This window comes from Astyanax mexicanus, chromosome 8 (genome assembly GCF_023375975.1).
Source record: "Astyanax mexicanus isolate ESR-SI-001 chromosome 8, AstMex3_surface, whole genome shotgun sequence".
Lineage (NCBI taxonomy): Eukaryota > Metazoa > Chordata > Actinopteri > Characiformes > Acestrorhamphidae > Astyanax > Astyanax mexicanus.
In genome coordinates, this window is record NC_064415.1 from 15,016,746 (window position 1) to 15,034,722 (window position 17,977).

The 17,977-nt window shown below is 40.6% G+C and overlaps 1 protein-coding gene across 1 annotated transcript in view; it reads right to left on the bottom strand.

Moving 5' to 3' along the window:
* Positions 1 to 709: 709 nt before the first annotated feature.
* The window catches only part of serpinh2 (serine (or cysteine) peptidase inhibitor, clade H, member 2), a 36,539-nt gene continuing 19,271 nt past the window's right edge, over positions 710 to 17,977 (bottom strand). The window contains exon 5 of the mRNA XM_007250149.4: positions 710 to 2,144. Coding sequence (XP_007250211.3) covers positions 1,839 to 2,144 — 306 coding nt within the window. The 3' untranslated portion in view covers positions 710 to 1,838. The remainder of the gene's footprint in view (positions 2,145 to 17,977) is intronic.

Sequence of the window (17,977 nt, forward strand, 5' to 3'; positions counted from 1 at the left end):
ACTGTAGTGGAGTGTGTGTGCGTGCGTGTGTGGTATGGTCTGAAAGCTGGTTTACTCTTGGTCTGGGCTTGGAAAAAGAATGCCACTTTTGAAAATGCCAGTGTCAGGCATTTATGCTGGCAGCGGGGATCATGTTCCGTTGTTGGCTGTGTATCCTCTTAGCATTGGTTTGTGTGCGGATCTCGCGGTGTGTGTTATGCCCTGTCCTGCGTGTCTCCGTCCCTATGTTAGTGTCAGCATCTGTGCCCATGGCTGTCAGTACAGTGTTGGTGTTTGATAGTGACTCAGAGAACGAGTAGTGTCAGGGTGCCAATATGAGTGTAAGTCAAAGTGACACACTCTGACAGAAATTCCAGAACAATCCACTGCCTTCTGCACTACAGCAAAAGTCTATCTCTCTCAGTGGGAACGTCAGTCAGTGCCTGCCCTGGTGCCTGTTTGTTATAATAATGGAAATGAGCTGCAGGTCTTGGCCAGGTACAACTGCTGGTGTATTTTCACTTGTTTCGAATGCAGTGCTTTTATGCCATGCTTTTCTGGAAGGGTGTAATATTATTTCAGTTTTATCCAAAATGATGTTTTGCCTGAAATTATATGTCTCTGATGTATACAGTTGGCATCTTTAAATTTGCACTGAATATACAATACTAATGTATCATAAGTGCTGCAGGTAGGTCTGGGGTATTGATCAACTGAAACGAATAGAAACTGACATTCCAAACTTTTCTTTTATTGTTGTTGATTATGGCTTACAGCAAATTAAAAAAAAAACAAGCAAACATCAGTGTCTCAGAAAATTTGAATATGACTGTATATAAAACCAATTGGTACTTTTGGCAGTGTGGGCAGTGTGCCAAATCCTGCTGGAAAATGAAATCCATATCTCCATAAAAGTTGCCAGCAGAAGGAAGCATGAAGTGCTGTAAGATTTTGGAGAAAAACAAAAACTGCACTGATTTTGGACTTGATAAAACACAGTGGATCAACACCAGCAGATGACATGCCTCTCCGAACCATCACTGATTGTGCAAACTTCACACTAGACCTCAAGCAGCTCGGACTGTGTGTCTCTCCACTCTTCCTCCAGACTCTGCTCCCTTTATTTCCAAATGAAATGTAAAATTTACTGATGACCAGTGATGGTTTGGGGAGACATGTCTTTTGCTGGTGTTGATCCATTGGGCAGGGGTGGGACAGATTACGGCAGAAGTTGGTGTCAAACCTGGTTGCTAAATTATATATATATAAACGCTCTAATTCTGTTATGGTTTGTAATACAGTGTATTCATGCAATTTCCCCTTAAAAACCTACTACTGCATGCTTAGTCACAGGACTCTGCCCTGCCCAGCTTTTACCAAATAAAAATACACTGTCCGTTTATAAATGCATAGTTGGGAGACAGTGTCTGCATCAGTTCTGTGTCAGTTCTTTGCAGTATCTGTAAGATTTATTTACTCGTTAGCTCACACCTCCAGAGCAAAAGCCAAAAAAACAGCATTTTTTAAAGTACCTGAAGAAAAAAAAAAAAAAAAAAAAAACTCAGCACATACTGTCTGGGGTCTGGACTGATTGACTATATTTTGACATAAATGACAACCAAGCAAATTTAAGCAAGATTGGTTTGTAAAAAAATTAAAAATAAAAAGCACACTATGAACAGCTCACTAGTGTAGACTTTACAGTATTTCACTACAATAGACTGTGATGATCAACTCTAAATTCAAAATGTGCCAGACAGCATTACAGGTGTCACTAAACAGAAGTGGCTCAGCTCACTGTCAATGTCTTTTGTCCATGTAACCTCATCTGCAGTATGTGTGTGTTACCCATTCAGGCCCTACAGCTCATCATGCAGGGCAGCCCCCTCAGCCATGTCCAGAGCACCCAGCAGAACCAGGGCTCCAGTGCTGTTCTCCTTCACCAGGATGACGAAGGAATGATCTGCATAGAAAAGTTTGGGTTTATCCAGATGCTCGTCCTCATTGGATCCGTCCTTACTGCCTGATTCTGATGCCAGCTCCAAAGAGGCCCAGTGTAGAACGCCTCCCAGGTGAAGCTTCCCCTTCCCCTTGCTGGACAAGCCAGAGAAATCTGCCACCTTCTGGTCCCACGCATCTGCCACGCCCAGCACAGCCAACTGTTTCTGTAGGAGGGAAGTTGGAGAAAGAAAAAGAGTCAGAGACAAGACAGAGACAAGACAGAGACAGGGAGAGAGGAAGATACAGTATAAGCTCATGTAATTCTTAACAAAGAGATCACTCAAAACCCTTTACCTCAAATTACTGTGTTCTGAAAGGGCCACGGAGGGCTTCCAAAATGGTCTGAATCAATTATGCAGACGAAATTAAATTTCAAAAAATCGCAGCTTAAATATCAGCCAAAGGAGAACTCTAAAGATTAAACATTTATGGCCCTCTTGACAGTAAATGGCTGCATAGAAACCCGCCTGATTCTCCAGACGAGATGAAATGGGCAAATGAAAACACAAACATAGAGGGCGTCACAATAAATCAATACGATTTCAAAAGTTTGCTCTCTCTCTTCTTTATTGTCTCCCATTTCTCTTAAAGCGTGACAGATGCCCTTGCTGGCAGTGCGGGCGGTACAAACTGGGCGACAGGAGTTGAAAACGGTGGCCGGGGGAGAGTCGCTTATGAATAATTTAAAAATGATCCCTCTGACCTCGGCCCTCCTTTGTTTTCCTTTCTGATATGAATTCGGCAGAAAGACGCCGTCTGACAGGTAGTTTATATTCCTGCAGATGAGATCCGGTGGAAACGACAGCCCCCACAGAGAGCGGGGGGGGGAGTCTGTTTATGCGTGCGAGTGTGTGCGTGAGTGTGTTTGCGTGAGAGTGTGTGTGTGTGTGAGTGAGTGCGTGCGGGAGGGAGAGAGGGAGGGAGAGAGGGAGGGAAGAGCAGTGTAATAAGAATATGGGAAGATTGAGAGACTCCCACCGTGTTGGTGAAAGCTGAAATTTAATAGCAAATGGTTTAACTGTACATGATTAAGCATTTAAAAAGTGATGACTCTCATAATTAAAGAGGAAAAGACACGCGCCCGCGCCCGTGTGTGTTCTGTCATATGACAAACTCTAAATGAGAAGAAACAAAATAATAATCAGTGGGAGTACCAGCGCGAACATGCTTGCAGGCTGATTTGAATGAAGGAGAAGGAGAGGTTGTTAGAGAGAGAGAAAGAGACAGAGAGGGGGAGGTAGATAATGAGAGAGAGAGAGAGAGAGAGGAGGAGGAGGAGAAGTCAGTGACTGCTTGTCACCTGTGCTAACATGGTACAACCCCACCACGGCTCCTCAACTACCCAACTTCTCTTAGTCTTGTTCTTTTTTTCTCTCTTTCTTTCTCTCTCTCTCTCTCTCTCTCTCTCTCACACACTGACTCTCCCTCACTCGCTAACTCTCACACACACACACACACACACACACACACACACACACACACACACACACACACACAGCTCTGCTCTAATGCACTTCTATTGTCTTCATCTATTATTCTTCCTTACTTCCTCCACTTTATCACTGTCTTTGTCCTCTGCTCTGCCACTTCTGTGGCGTCCTCATCCCTCATCTGCCCTTCTACACTCGTTTCACCACCACACACTCATTCCAGCTCTGTCCATTTCTCACACTGGCTTTTTCTCACTGTAACCTGTGTAACCTGTTTCTCCCGTAGATGCTCGCGTTTGTACTACAATGAGGGACAATCTTTTTCAACCCATCACCAAGACCTCATCCTTTGTTTTTCAGCATTCGCACCAAAGCTCCATCCTTCTGTTGGTGGAAAAACTACCACTACAAACCACTACAAAGCACAGTGGTTCTTACATTTACTTTGGCTTTGATTCAATTGCAGACAGTAAGCACAAGATTTTTCATGTTTTGTCTGGTCAACTTCATTAAATTTCTTTCTGCATTTCAGACCTGCAACCAGGGAAGGATTAATAAATCATTGCCCCCTGGGCATTAAGCAATACAGCCCTCCCCTCCACAGCCACACACACGAACCAAGGCAGCCAACCTGTCCCTCACCCTGATCTGATATGTCCTGTTCATCCTTAATTAATGATCTGAAATGAATCAGCTCGTCAGCTAAACCTCTGTCCAGATCAGAAGAGCAGGCAAATGAGAGCGTATTGACCCTTTTCATAACATTGCTGTTGCCGACAGTTTAAATTAAATTTAATGCTTCAATGTCAAAACACTTCAGACTCACTGAATGCTAAATGGATACAAATTCTGACTTCTGCCATGTACTGCAGACCTTGTCAGTAATATGTCCCTACCTGTAACACACTGAAGTTTATCTGTTTCAATACATTTTCTCACAAAAAATAAATGGGAGGGTTAACATATAGGGTGCCATCTTCCAATGAATGGTGCGTCAGATCTAGATGTAAATAATTGGATTGGTCTCACTGTTCTAGTACTTTTGTAGAGGACTGGCTACAAAGGGGTGTCTGTAAAAAAAGAGAATATAGGGGCTGGAATGGCCTGACTGCAGTCCTGAATGGAAACCTTACTATCATGCTTTACTGTCCCAACTTCTTTTTTGAATTGGGGTTGTTCGCAGGGATAGGGCTGGGTATCAAAATTCATTACCAAAAAGGCACAGACAAGAATGTCTTGGTACTACAGAGTAGAATTGTTGCCTGTTTTTGGACACTGTCTCCCCCTTTCTCTATCACTCACTCTGTCTCTTGCTCAATCAAGCTGCCTTCCTGTCTCTTTCTCTCTCCCTCTTTCTCTTTCTCTACCCTGATATACCATAATACAGTAAAAAAGGTTAATAGTCTGCTGGAAGTAATAATAAAAAAAAGAATAATTTTTAATTGATTGTTACCACTAATATAAATATAATACATTTTTTTTACCAATCTAATGCTGATATTACTTAAAATGAACTCTTAAAAACTGAAAGGCTTCCAGTAATATTGTCAGGGAAAATATTCCCAATAAAGCACCACAAACAAGCATGCACATTATTTAGTTTGTTCCAACAAGATCCATAAAAATGGAGCCACTCATGGTGACAGTATGAGAAAGAGATTACTCATGTCGACTTTTAAATAAATCCGTTGTGTACATTTTGAAAAAAGGTATCGGAAAATATATTGTTTGGGTGTCGGTATCAATGACTTCAAAGTATCGTATCTATATCGGTATTAAACATTTTGAAACGATAGTCAGCCCTACGCAGGGATATCAGTGTAGAGGTGCAGAATTCCTCCACATTAATTATCTCAGGCTAGACACTTTCCAGGTCCTGAGGGACGTGTACAGGTTTGTCATTTTCGCACAAAAAATGCGAAATGTGACGATCGTCTCTCCTGCTCTCGGCTGCACGGCCCGTACAGGCCTGACCTGGAGCAGCTTGTTGCCACGCCGCTGACATGGCTGCATGTGCTGCTCCGACAATGCTGTCGCCGGCAATTAGAGTCACATGCAACATTAGCAGACATCTCCCAGCTTGCGTTATGTCAGGCTCTATAAATAGAACCCTCTTCCTCTCTCTAAATTTGTCTCTTCATGGGACAGAACAGCATGCAGAGATGGAATGGCGGTGTTGGGGAGGGGGTGGGGGGGGGTCACTTAATTTTTTAAAACAATCAGTGTTGCAATATTCAGCGCTCACCGCCACCATGTGACAGCACCGTGGGTGGTGGCGGGGCATGGAAGCTGCGGTGATGGACGTGAGCCATGCTTCGCACCGATACCTCATGACTTTTCTCCACGGCCATATGTGAGAAACGTACACATTCGCAGCAGGTTACTGGCAAAGTCGGGCCTGCTATAGCTTTTACTAAAGCTACACAGCTGTTCCAACTCATAGCCATTCTATGCTAGTACTAATTTAGCTCAATCTCAACCCGGCTCAAAGCTTAAGGGCTGTCCTGAAGGAGGATGTTAAACCTGGGTGAGAAGCAGGGGAGTTTGCTATTTAATTAACAGCACATTTGCGGAGGAGAGAGTGAGTTTGCTAGATGAGCCCAGCAGAAGGGAGGGAGCGGAAGGACCTGCAGCACAAGTGTAGCGCTACAGGGCTGCGGTTTTCTGGAAATAAATGGGGAAAGTGTGTGATGTGTCACGCCGTAATGCGTCACCCTAGACTGCCCGCTAATGCACCAAACCGACTGACAGGTGGAAGGACAGAAAGGGAGCAGAGAAAAGGGAAAGGGAAAAAGAGGGGGGGATAGAGAGAGAGGCAGAGAGAGGAAGCCTAAGTAAACATGGTTCAACTCTAATGCTGCTCATTGGATGGAAATGGAGCATGTCACTCTTGCTCTCCATCTCTTTCCTCCCTCTACACACACACACACACACACACACTTCCTGAGCAGACTTCTTCTAAACTTTCCCTCCTCTTCTGTGTTCTGCAAAAGTAGAACTTCGCCAACATACTTTGTCCCACTATACGTCTCCTCCTCTGCATCTACAACAAACACTAAAGCCTTACACATTACACCAGGGGTGTCCAAACATTTTCTGTTGGGGCCAAAAGGAGAAATATATTTGAAGTCACGGGCCACACTCTGTAATAAAACAAATAATGAAATATACCACTTTAAATAATACTTTTTTTTCCTGATTATTTTCATTTACAGACCATTTTACTTAACTTACTATCTTTATCTTTGACAGTGTTATGTAAACTAAGATTTTTCAAATTGATGTTTCATTTCATGATGTCTCTTAATATTAAAATCCCTAATTACGGCAACTTTTAGACTCTTTGGACCGTTTTTCTGCGCTAGAAATGCGCACCCTCTCCGCTTTTAGACTCATTGGCCTGTTTTTCTGTGCTAGAAATGCGCATTTTCTCAGCTTTTAGACACTTTGGCCCGTTTTTCTGCACTAGAAATGCGCACCCTCTCAGCTTTTAGACACTTTGGCCTGTTTTTCTGCGCTAGAAATGCGCACCCTCTCAGCTTTTAGACACTTTGGCCTGTTTTTCTGCGCTAGAAATGCGCACCCTCTCCGCTTTTAGACTCATTGGCCTGTTTTTCTGTGCTAGAAATGCGCATTTTCTCAGCTTTTAGACACTTTGGCCCGTTTTTCTGAGCTAGAAATGCGCATTCTCTCCGCTTTTAGACTTTTTGACCCGCTTTTCTCTGCTAGAAATGCGCACTCTCTCCACTTTTAGACTCTTTGGCCCGTTTCTGACACCTAGCGTTCAAACTTTGAATCTCACATTATAAAAACCTGCTTAACAGCGGGCCAACTTTCATTCTATTTCTAAAATACCTCTCGGGCCACTCCAAAAAAGGAAACGGGCCGCAAATGGCCCGTGGGCCGTAGTTTGGACACCCCTGCATTACACAATAAACAGTAGCGGTGTACTGTTACTGATATCACAATCAACATCGTTCCACAACAACCAAAACATACAGCACAAGCAACACATGAGCACCATAGTCACAGCACCTGGGCCGGTTGCTGCACTTCTACATTATGTTGCTGGGGCAGGAAACTGCAGCTCAAAAGAGCAGAATAGCGGAGATTGCATATCGGAGCATTTTTTCCAGCCTCAGACCACATGTTTTATTTAGTGTTACAGCAGCTAAGCAGCAGTCACCTCGAAAAACCCTCCTTTCATATGAAAAGAAAAAAAAGCATAATAAAAAAAAAAACGCCTCCAAGATTATTCAGGGTTCTTTGTCATTCATGTCTTATTCACGCTGGACCGAGAGCTCACCATGTGTCTCATCTTGTCTCTTTTCCTTTTCTCTGTCCCAATCCTCCTGTCAATACCTTCATTTATTTTTTTATCCCTCTCACATCTTGTTGCACCAGGGCCAATTTTGCAGCGTTTATCAACATCATGAAAAAGAAAAAAAAAAGGAAAACAGAAACGGAAGACTGGTAGAAAAAGGAGATATGAATTGTAAGGTTCATTATGCCAGCCCTCCTCTGATGATGCCTCCTCTGCGGCTTAACGCATTGAGCTACTACACACACACACACACACACACACTAAAATGACAAATGTCATGGCAAGAACTAGATAGCACTAGATAGTATGCAGTGAATGTGGATGTGATTTCTATCACAGTCACCTGTCTAGCAGTTACAGCCGGTTACCCCAGTCGGTCAGTATATATATATTATTTAAAGTACTTTATCTATACAGGAATACATATGGATTTATTTAAAAAGAAGTGTTAAACAAACCAGAACATGTTTTATACTTTAGATTCTTCTAAGTAACACCTTTATCATTGAGGACAGATCTGCACACTCTTAGCATTTTAATCTCAGTGTCTTTTAAGGTAGAGTCACCTAAAGGTTCCTGGATGTGCTGAACAATAGTTGCTGCTTTTTCTTCATGCTGTGAAGCTCCAGCTTATCCCAAATCACCATCTCACAGTTGATGAGGTTTAAATCAGGGGATGACAAGCATTTATTTGTTTACTATGTAATTCCATACGTGTCCCTTATTTTTTTATAATGCCTTAAATAATAATCTACAATGTAGAAAATATATTAAATAAAGTAAAAAAAGAAAAACACACACTCAAAGAATACAACATAAAAGGCATTACCACCCATAGTGGACAGCGCTGTGGGTGGTAATGATTTTGTCTGACAGTGTCTAGCTAAAACTGTCCGTGTGAACAGACAGGCAACTCTGACAAAAATCACATCCACATTTAATGCAGGAGAGCTCACACACATATCCCAGTGGTCAGTGCAGTGTACTTTAGCTTCAATGTGACATCGCACAAACATTATACTAGTTCTTCAGCCACTTTATTGAGGTGTAACGGGCAGAAAAGCATCCCTCTCATGCCTGATCTGGGCTTCACTGAGCGCTGAAACCAGACTATGTAACCAGACCAGATGTCTGAAGAAGCAAGACAGAAGAAAAGAGAGAGTAAACAAGTTAGAGACTAGGGGAGGATTAATACTGAACTGGCTTTTACTTGTTGAGCTAGAGTGAGGGTAACTACTAAACAGACAGAGCTGGCCAGCTTCTTGTTGGACTTGTAAGTAAAATCTTATTTTGTTGCTCTGATCTTTTGCTGTGTTATATAATCTAGTCTAGCTTGCCTCCTAAGTCTTAACGTTACATTTTGGAGTTGTAGTCCATAATGAAAACATTTAATGCAAAACGAGACAAATTAGTGATATAGTTCAGATAGCTCTCTTGTGTTGGCTCTCTGCCCTTCCACCACTTAAAATCCTTTAATTTTCCCAAAAATCATCAATGCAAGGCATTAATCCAGTGCATCTTATGTATGAATTTTACCAGTCAGGTATTAAGGAGCAGATAAGCCACTTCACTGAAGTACAGCGTTATACAGGAGTTTCAGTTTAGTTCTCCAGCACTGGGGCTGGAGTAGCATTAGCATTAGCATCGCCCTGTAGCCTGCTCCTAACCCCGGCTAGCACTGCTAGAGTAGCATTAGCATTACCCGCTAACCACGCTCTCCATTTCCCCGTTCAGAGGGGAGTGTTATCGGCCTGTAGCCTGCTCCTGACCCCGGCTAGCACTGCTAGAGTAGCGTTAGCATTATCCGCTAACCCACGCTCTCCATTTCCCTGTTCAGAGGGGAGTGTTATCGGCCTGTAGCCTGCTTCTAACCCCGGCTAGCACTGCTAGAGTAGCGTTAGCATTATCCGCTAATCACACTCTCCATTTCCCCGTTCAGAGGGGAGAGTTATCGGCCTGTAGCCTGCACCTAACCCCAGCTAGCACTGCTAGAGCTGTTAGCCACTAATATTAATGTTCCAGCCTTAGTTCTGGAGAAATTTTGGAATCTGAGCTTACTCTCCTTTACTCACCCAAATAAAGTTTTCAGGAGAGAAATCTGTGTAGATTTACATCCAGCCATTGTTTGACTTTAAAAGAAAGTCTTTTTTGTTTACTTAATTTATTTAGATACCATGTGGTGGCACTCCTGATTAAAAGTTCCTTATAGTGTCTCTTTAAAATGCCCCTTATAATCCAGTCCGCCTTATGTATAAAAAAGACCAGAAAATAGACGTGAATTGATAATGTGCCTTAAAATAAGTGCACCCTATAGTACGAAAAATACAGTATTTCACACATCCCTTAATGCCTTTGGTTCACGCTCAAACAGCCAAGGTTAAATCTGATTGGTTGTGAGAGTTTACATCAAGAAACAGCGCGTTTGAAATCTGGCTCGACAGATTTTATACAGACAGAAGAGAGAAAGGTTGTTGCAGGCTTTTTAATAGAGGATTTTAGCTATACTGCATTTTGTGCCGGGAGGGGAGAGGCTTAAACTTGGGTTCACAACAGTTCTGTACACTTGAATTACTCTCTGCAACAGTAGTGGCAGCACACGAGCAAAAATATCAATCTTACCCAATCTTACCCAGAGCCCCTTTAACAAAAAGCTTGTTTTTTTTAAATACTGCATCACAAAAACAGTTCCTCTAATTACATAAAGTTGAAGAACTTGCATGCTGGGGTGGAGCAAAAATCTGGACTGTCTGAGCGTACTGGTGTGACAACAACTGCTATAAAGAGCAGACAGGGCATGCATAGGTCAATTAGTCTGTAAATTACTCGCCAGCCCTGAGCTTGAACAGGAGAGATGACAGGGGGTCCTGTAAGCTTGCTGTTCATTAGTGATTATGAGGAGACTTCATAAAAAAAAAAAAACAGAGGCAAGCAATTACTTACATGTCGAGTTATCTGTCCGAATTCATCTACAATAAGAGCATTGACTGTTACAGACAGCTCAATCTGTGCCCTGGGTTGTGGGTAATTTAGTTCTCATTATACTGTACATACCGAACAGAAAGGGCAGTAAATAAGCTACCTGTGCTTAAGAAAAACAGCAGGCTGCCCTGCAGTGCCGCAACATAAGGGAAGTCGTTAGCTCTGCGCCGTGCACTAGTGAGGCAGGCTCGCTGCACTAGGCTGCACGACCCGATCAGGGAGAGTACGTTTGCTTCAGTCCTGTACCTTTGTCACAGAAACAGAGCTTTGCCATTACAGATATGCATCCTTAAGATTTTTTCTAGAATAGTACAACCCCAAATAAAAAAAATTATGGTTAAAAAATGATTTCTGACATGTAATTTCAATTTTATTTCATTGAATAGCATGAACCCATGATATTTAAATGTGTCTGGTCAACTTCATTTTATGTATTAATATACATCCATTCCTGCATTTCAGGCTCACAACACATTCCAATAAAAGTTGGGACACCACTTTATTTTAATGCCATTCCTTCCTACAACATTTTACAAAATAAAGATGTTTTGGCACAGGTGATGCAGAGTGCCAAAGTGTTTAAGGTCTTTTTTTATCTCATTCTTACTAAAAACACATTCTCTACTAGGAACAGGTCAAAGGGCTCCAGGCAGGCCAATTCGCTACCCGTACCTTCTTGTTGAACCACCATGTCTTTGTTATGTGTGCAGCATGTGGTTTTACACTTGTTACACTTGTCTTGTTAAAAATGCATGGCTGTCCATAGAAAAGATGTCATCTTGAAAACAGCACATGTTGCTCTTAGTTCTCAATTAGGGGTGGGCGATATGGCCCTAAAATAATATCACGATATTTCATGGTATTATCGTGATAACGATACTCTTGGCAATATGATCAAAAAATTAAAAATACACTACTGCAACAAAACAAAACTTACATTTTATTATTGTATACGATATGATATGGCACACCCCTAACTGAGATATAAAATTATACAATAATTTTAGCAGATTTCTAACAGAAGTCAAAGATCCAGAATGTTACAATAATAATAATGCATTCCAAATATCTCCACATATTCAGGACTTAAGTAAAATAAATTATACTGGACAAATATAATCTGTCTCTAGTAGATATTTAATTGTAAATGAGAAATGTGTGATTTTTGTCTTTTGCTTCAACAGCAAAAAAGTAGGACCCTGCTGTGATGAATAGGGGTGAGTGCTATGGCACGATATATCAGGGTATAATATCGTTCACGATATTCAAAAATGTTGGCAATATTATTGCGTACGATACGATATGGCACACCCCTATTCTAAATGTACTTTTCTGCAGCAACGCTGCCATCACAAAAGTGTCCTGACACAACCCCATACCATGATAAAGGGTGGGCAATATGGCCCTAAAATAATATCATGTTATTTCATGGTATTTTCGCTATAACGGTACTCTTGGTGATATGACAAAACACTGAATTAAAAAAATATAAATTTCAAGAATACACTACTGCAACAAAATGAAAATTCAATTTAATTATTGCGTACGATAATATGGCACACTCCTCACTGAGATATTAAAAAATACAAGAATTTTATCAGATTTATAACAGAAGTCAATAATCCAGAATGTCTTGATACTAATAATGCACTCCATGTATCTCCATATATCCAGGATTAAAGTAAAATAAATGATACTACACAGATATAATCTGTCACTAGTAGATATATAATGAGAAATGAGAACAGTGTGATTTTCCTTTAGCTTAAGTAGTAGTCTCCTGATGTGATAATTAGGGGTGGGTGATATGGCACCATACTTCAGGGTATAATATTGCTCATGATATTTAAAAATGTTGGCGATATTATTGCGTACGATACGATACGACACGACACACCCTTAGCCATGACACACCCTGGATTTTGGACTTGTTGCTTTTAACAGTCTGAGTGGTCCTTTTTAATCTTTGGTCCTTAGAACACAGTGTACATTTCTTCCTAAAAAAAATTGGGATACAGATTTGCCTTCCACTTTGTGATGTCCTTTGCCCAAAGAAGTCGAAGCCACTTTTATCAGAATTAACATAAAGCTTCTGTTTCACAAAATTCTGTATTGCAGTGCTTGAGAAAGTTATGCCAAAGTAATCACTTGACAATGTGGTTCTACCTGCAATTGCAGAATGACTGTTATTGATAAGTCCTATCTGAGAGATTGGAGATCATGGGTGTTCACTGAAGTTCCTCCTGATTCCTTAAAAATGTAATTCATTTTCTCAAGCATTTGGGACAAACTATCTCTGCTCCTCAAGCAGTCAAACTTTTGAGATTAGTCAAGATTACAATCACCTGATGATATAAAAAGTATACCTCATTATTAGCCCTCTTTTTTACAGGTTTAGAAGGCTTGAAATGCAGAAATGGATGTATATTAATAAATAATATGAAGTGAACCAGACAAAACAAGAAATATCTTGGGTGAAATTAAATAAATATCTAAGTAGATGGCCTTTTCTTATTACAGCATGGCTCTGGCTGTATGTCTGTGTACATGTGTGAGTCTAGCCGCTCAGCTTCAGGCAATGCATGATCCCGTGACCCCTCTTGCTTGTTAGGGAAGTCCAGCCTTGGTCTCTTGTTAGCGGGAGGCGACTGGCACTAACTGTTCCTGAGCTCCTGTCCTGTGTTGCTGCTGTCGGACGGGGCTATTTTTACCCACCTCTCCCATTTCACGTTGCTACTCTCTCTCTCTCTCTCTCTCTCTCTCACAGCCCACTTGTTCCTTCTTTCGACCCCCGTGCCCCGCTCCACCTCCCTCCCACCCACCCACTCGCTCTCCATGCTGCACGCCACTCCTATCTGGGTCATGCAGCCCCCGGGCCGGGCCTGGGAAGCAGCACACTGCTGCATTAGCACGCATGTGGATGCCAACAGGGCGGCTCAGCAGTGGCGGACAGGAATCAGGATAATGGCAGCTCCTCCACTGAGCCGACAGATCCGCAAGAATGGGGCGAGTCAGCGAGCCTAACGGAGAGACAGAGGGAGAGGGAGGGAGAGAGGGAAGAAGAGAGAGAGAGAGAGAAGCTCATGCTGAACTGGAAGCGAGCGAGCATCAGCAGCCCTGGAGGACGGCCGGAGCTGCGAGGCATGCTGAAAGACGGGGGTGTAAACACTATTAACGCGCAGAGATGGAGGGTGTGTTTGCACAGCTCAACCCAATCATGGAGAGAAGGAGAGTGTCAGAGAGAGAGACAGAAGCTAAAGAGAGCGAGAGGGTGGTGGGGCAGCACTCAGCAGATCGCTTCACTGTCACATGAGCCACTGGCTTGCAGTAATCTTCCATGATACACTGAAACAAAAAGTGGCAAGAATAATGGAATAATGTGTATTTTTATTTATTTGTATGTCTGCTTTTGCATCTCAAGTGCTATAAGTGTACTATATGGTCCATAATTATACAGGCATGGACACTGTTCCATTGTTTTCATGACAAATTAAGGAGATCTGGAAGGTAATACTTGTGAAAAAGAAGTATACTTAAGAGCATTGAAAGTATGTTTAATTAGTTAAAGAATACAAAAAGTGCATTTTCTATTTAATATACTGAATAAAAATACACATTAAATATATTTAAAGTGTACTTTGGTGTAGTTTTTTTTCCAGTGTCATTAAGGTGTTCACAATGTTTGCATCAATATGCAAAGTAGTGCATTTACAAAAACTTCAAATGCATTAAAAATGATGTTTAAAAAAAACACATACTTAAATCTACTTTAGTTCAAAGAAGATATACGAGAAAAAAACCCTCAAAAGCACCACCTAATGCTTTTATGTTGTATTTAAATATAGCTCAGTAACAACTAAAATATACTTAAGTTGTCATAAGTTGTTCCAAAATAGTACATTTGATATGTATTTAGGTGTGTATTAATTCGTATTAGTGCTAAAAGAATGTACTTTTCAAAGTTTACTTTTAAAAATATGCTTGAATGCACTTTTCTTTTACAAAGGAAACAATTGTTGAATTTGCACAGGTGCCCACAGTAGGGCAGGATGATACTGAGGCAAATTGACTTTGTGATATTTTGGTGTTCAGTGCTAACTTTTTGCGATATTTCTAAAGTCAATGATCCAGCATGTTGAAAGGCTAATAACAAAGTCTGCGTGTCAAAGATTTGAGTATAATAAACAATTTTTGGCAGGTATATTGTACCTCTTTTAGACATATAATAGAAAATAAGAACAGTGTAGATTTTTCCTGTGTATCAATCATGTTATAGCAGGATGTGCATGATTTAACTTGCCTTATAAAACACCACAAGTGACTATTACACATGCCCACATGCTGAATCAATGCACTGTGCACCCTTAAGTTCATATGGGCTTTTAAGATGTGATCCAAAAAGTGAGATAATGCAAGTGAAACAAAATCAGACAGCAGAAACTATGTAATGTATATATGTTGTGATTCCACTACATATATTTTAAACGTCATAAAATCACAACAAAACTCAGAACTCAGAACAGACACAGGAAGTGGAGATATGTAATGATGGCCAACCCAGTCTTCCTAAATCCACGTGTAGAGTTAATTGGAGCCAAAAATTCAAAACCACTGTTTATAATTGAGACACATGCCCCGCAGCGGTGCTGCACTGGAGGCAGTTGAAAAAGGGTTGGTGGCTAATTTCACACGCATCAGAGGGGGCATGTGCCTGTTCTCACCCTTCAAGGGTACAGAACTCTCCAAGAGATGCAAGTGAGTTAATTGGCACCTAAAGCTGTTACGTGGACAGTTTTGTAGCAGCGACCAGTATATTTTTTATATTTTATATTTTATTTATTTAATGATATTTGGACATTTATTAACCACACAGCTCTTGTACTGTTACACTGCTTTCTGATTCGTCATGAACATCAATCTTCAGCTCACGACCTGATCTAACTATTAGTTTAGTTTAGGTCAAGCTGTAATTGGGCCACTTTAGGACCTTTACATTTGTTCCCCACCCACAGATGAATAGTGAATGAATTAATTATAGATTAATTACTTAAGAAAAAATAAACGTTTAAGGTTTTTATCTTTACATTTTTTTTTAAATCTTTACATTTTTTTTTAAATGTTTTAAAATCGTCTGGCTTATGAGACGCTAAAATGTGTTGTTTAGGAACTGCTTCAAACTTTCCCAGGCACAAACACAAATGACTAAATCACTGATGTTCCCAAGGTACACATTATAGGATGTGCAAAGACTTAAGCAAGGCAGACTTGCCTGGGTAATGGTTTTGTTTAATGGCACCAAACCAGAGGGCTGCATTTTGTGGATGAATGTAGAATGCTCTGGGATGGCTTTCCCAATAGGTTTGTAATGCTACATACTTCATAACCTCATTCTTAAGAACATTATTCTTAATTATGAACATTTTCACGAAACCCACTGTAATTTACTTAGCATGTAATCCTATTTGGGGAATTAAGATTATTCTGACTCATTAGTAACTTACTATGCACTTAATTGCATGTCACATGCAGTTCTATCTCACAGACAACATGGGCTGCTAAGTTTTATCCTAATCATAAATGTATGTAGTGTTTAATTTTTTTCCAGGCTTTATTTTATTCATGTAAAACTAATAATTTAACTTGACTGAAATACAGTGTATTATGAGAAGTAGTAGTACTAGAAGTAGTAGTAGTAAATAAATGTGTTCTCTGCTATGGCAATGGATACAAATTGATCCACTAAGTCTGTTGTCACCTAATTATCGTATTTTACAGACTATAAGGCACATTATTAATGAACGTCTATTTTCTGGTCTATTTTCATACATAAAGTGCACCGGATTATAAAGGAGACCTGACTATGAGGAGCATTTTAAGCGACAACAGTAAGGAACAAGGCTGTCGCCATGTTTCCCTTCTAATTAATCAGGTTTCACCACTGGGGAGAGGTTTAGTAAACAAAACAAAACAAAACAACAAACAAAATAAATTCTTTCAAAGTCAAACGAGTGCTGAATGTTAATCTACACAGATTTCTCTCCTGAAAACTGTTTATTTGGGTGAGTAAAGACCTTCTGTTTACTTACAGTAAGCTTAGATTTCCAGTATTTTATTATGGTTAGCAGCAGCGCTGGGCACGGTTAGCAGCAGCGCTAGCCACGGTTAGCAGCGCTTACCACTAGTAAATGCAGCGTGTCAGCGCTACACTGAGGAACCCTGAGTGTTCCAGTAAGCCAGGGGGACATGAGCTAGTGGTTTGTCCCATGTAGCACGTTGCACTGTCAATTTTTGAGAAAATTAAATGATTTTAAGTGCGCCTTACAGTGTGAAAAATACGGTAATCAAATAGACTTGCTATACCAAAATTCTAGCAAGAGTATTTTTATATCAGTAATTTAACACATTTAAAACACATTGCCTATTTTTTTAAATCAATTAACAATTATTTTCCTAATGATGCTTTTGTGGTATAATAATAATAATAAGAATAAGAAGAAAATGTATATCTGTGATTAAGTTTTCAACTGTGGTGCCAAGAATTACTTAAAACTCATGTTTAATTTCGGAGACTAAGGCTTTTTGGAAATACTTGCAAACTGGCATCTGTAAAAATTATATATATTTTTTAAATTGTTTGTAAATCACTAAGATCTAACCATCATCAGGAAAGGCACCCCTGAACTGTCTGAGCCAGAAAATTCCTAAAAGTCCTTTTAAATCCTTTAAAGTTGCTGACCTGGCGCCGTGTGTAATTAATCACTTTCTTTCCCTGCTTGATAGCGGAGTCTGGAGGTAAATTTTGTTCTGAGTAGGTTGATGATAACTGATTAAAGTAACTCATTTACATGAAGAGTGCATTCTAAAGGAGGACTAACTCCAAATGCAGCCATTTTGCTCCTGTTCATGGTCCTGACCTCAACTGGAAAATTGAATAAGAAAATTAATTTCATTGACTCTGAACTCCAGGCTATACGGTACCAATAACCAATGGGAGTGGAGAAAGAGAGAGGGATGCACTCAGCAGATCACTGTCACTGGAAGGGTGGAGGGTTAACAGAGCCTCTGGCCTGCAGTAATATTCCCTCAAATACTAAAGAGAAATATAGAAATAGAAAAGACAGAAAGAGAGAGAGAGCATAAAAGAGAAAGGCCGAGACAGCAGGGCAAGAAAGATACGGCGAGAGAAGCTGAAGCAGCAGGGAATCTTGTCAAAAGGAGTAATACAGCTCTATTCATGTCATGCAGTCAAGGGGGATGCTTGGCC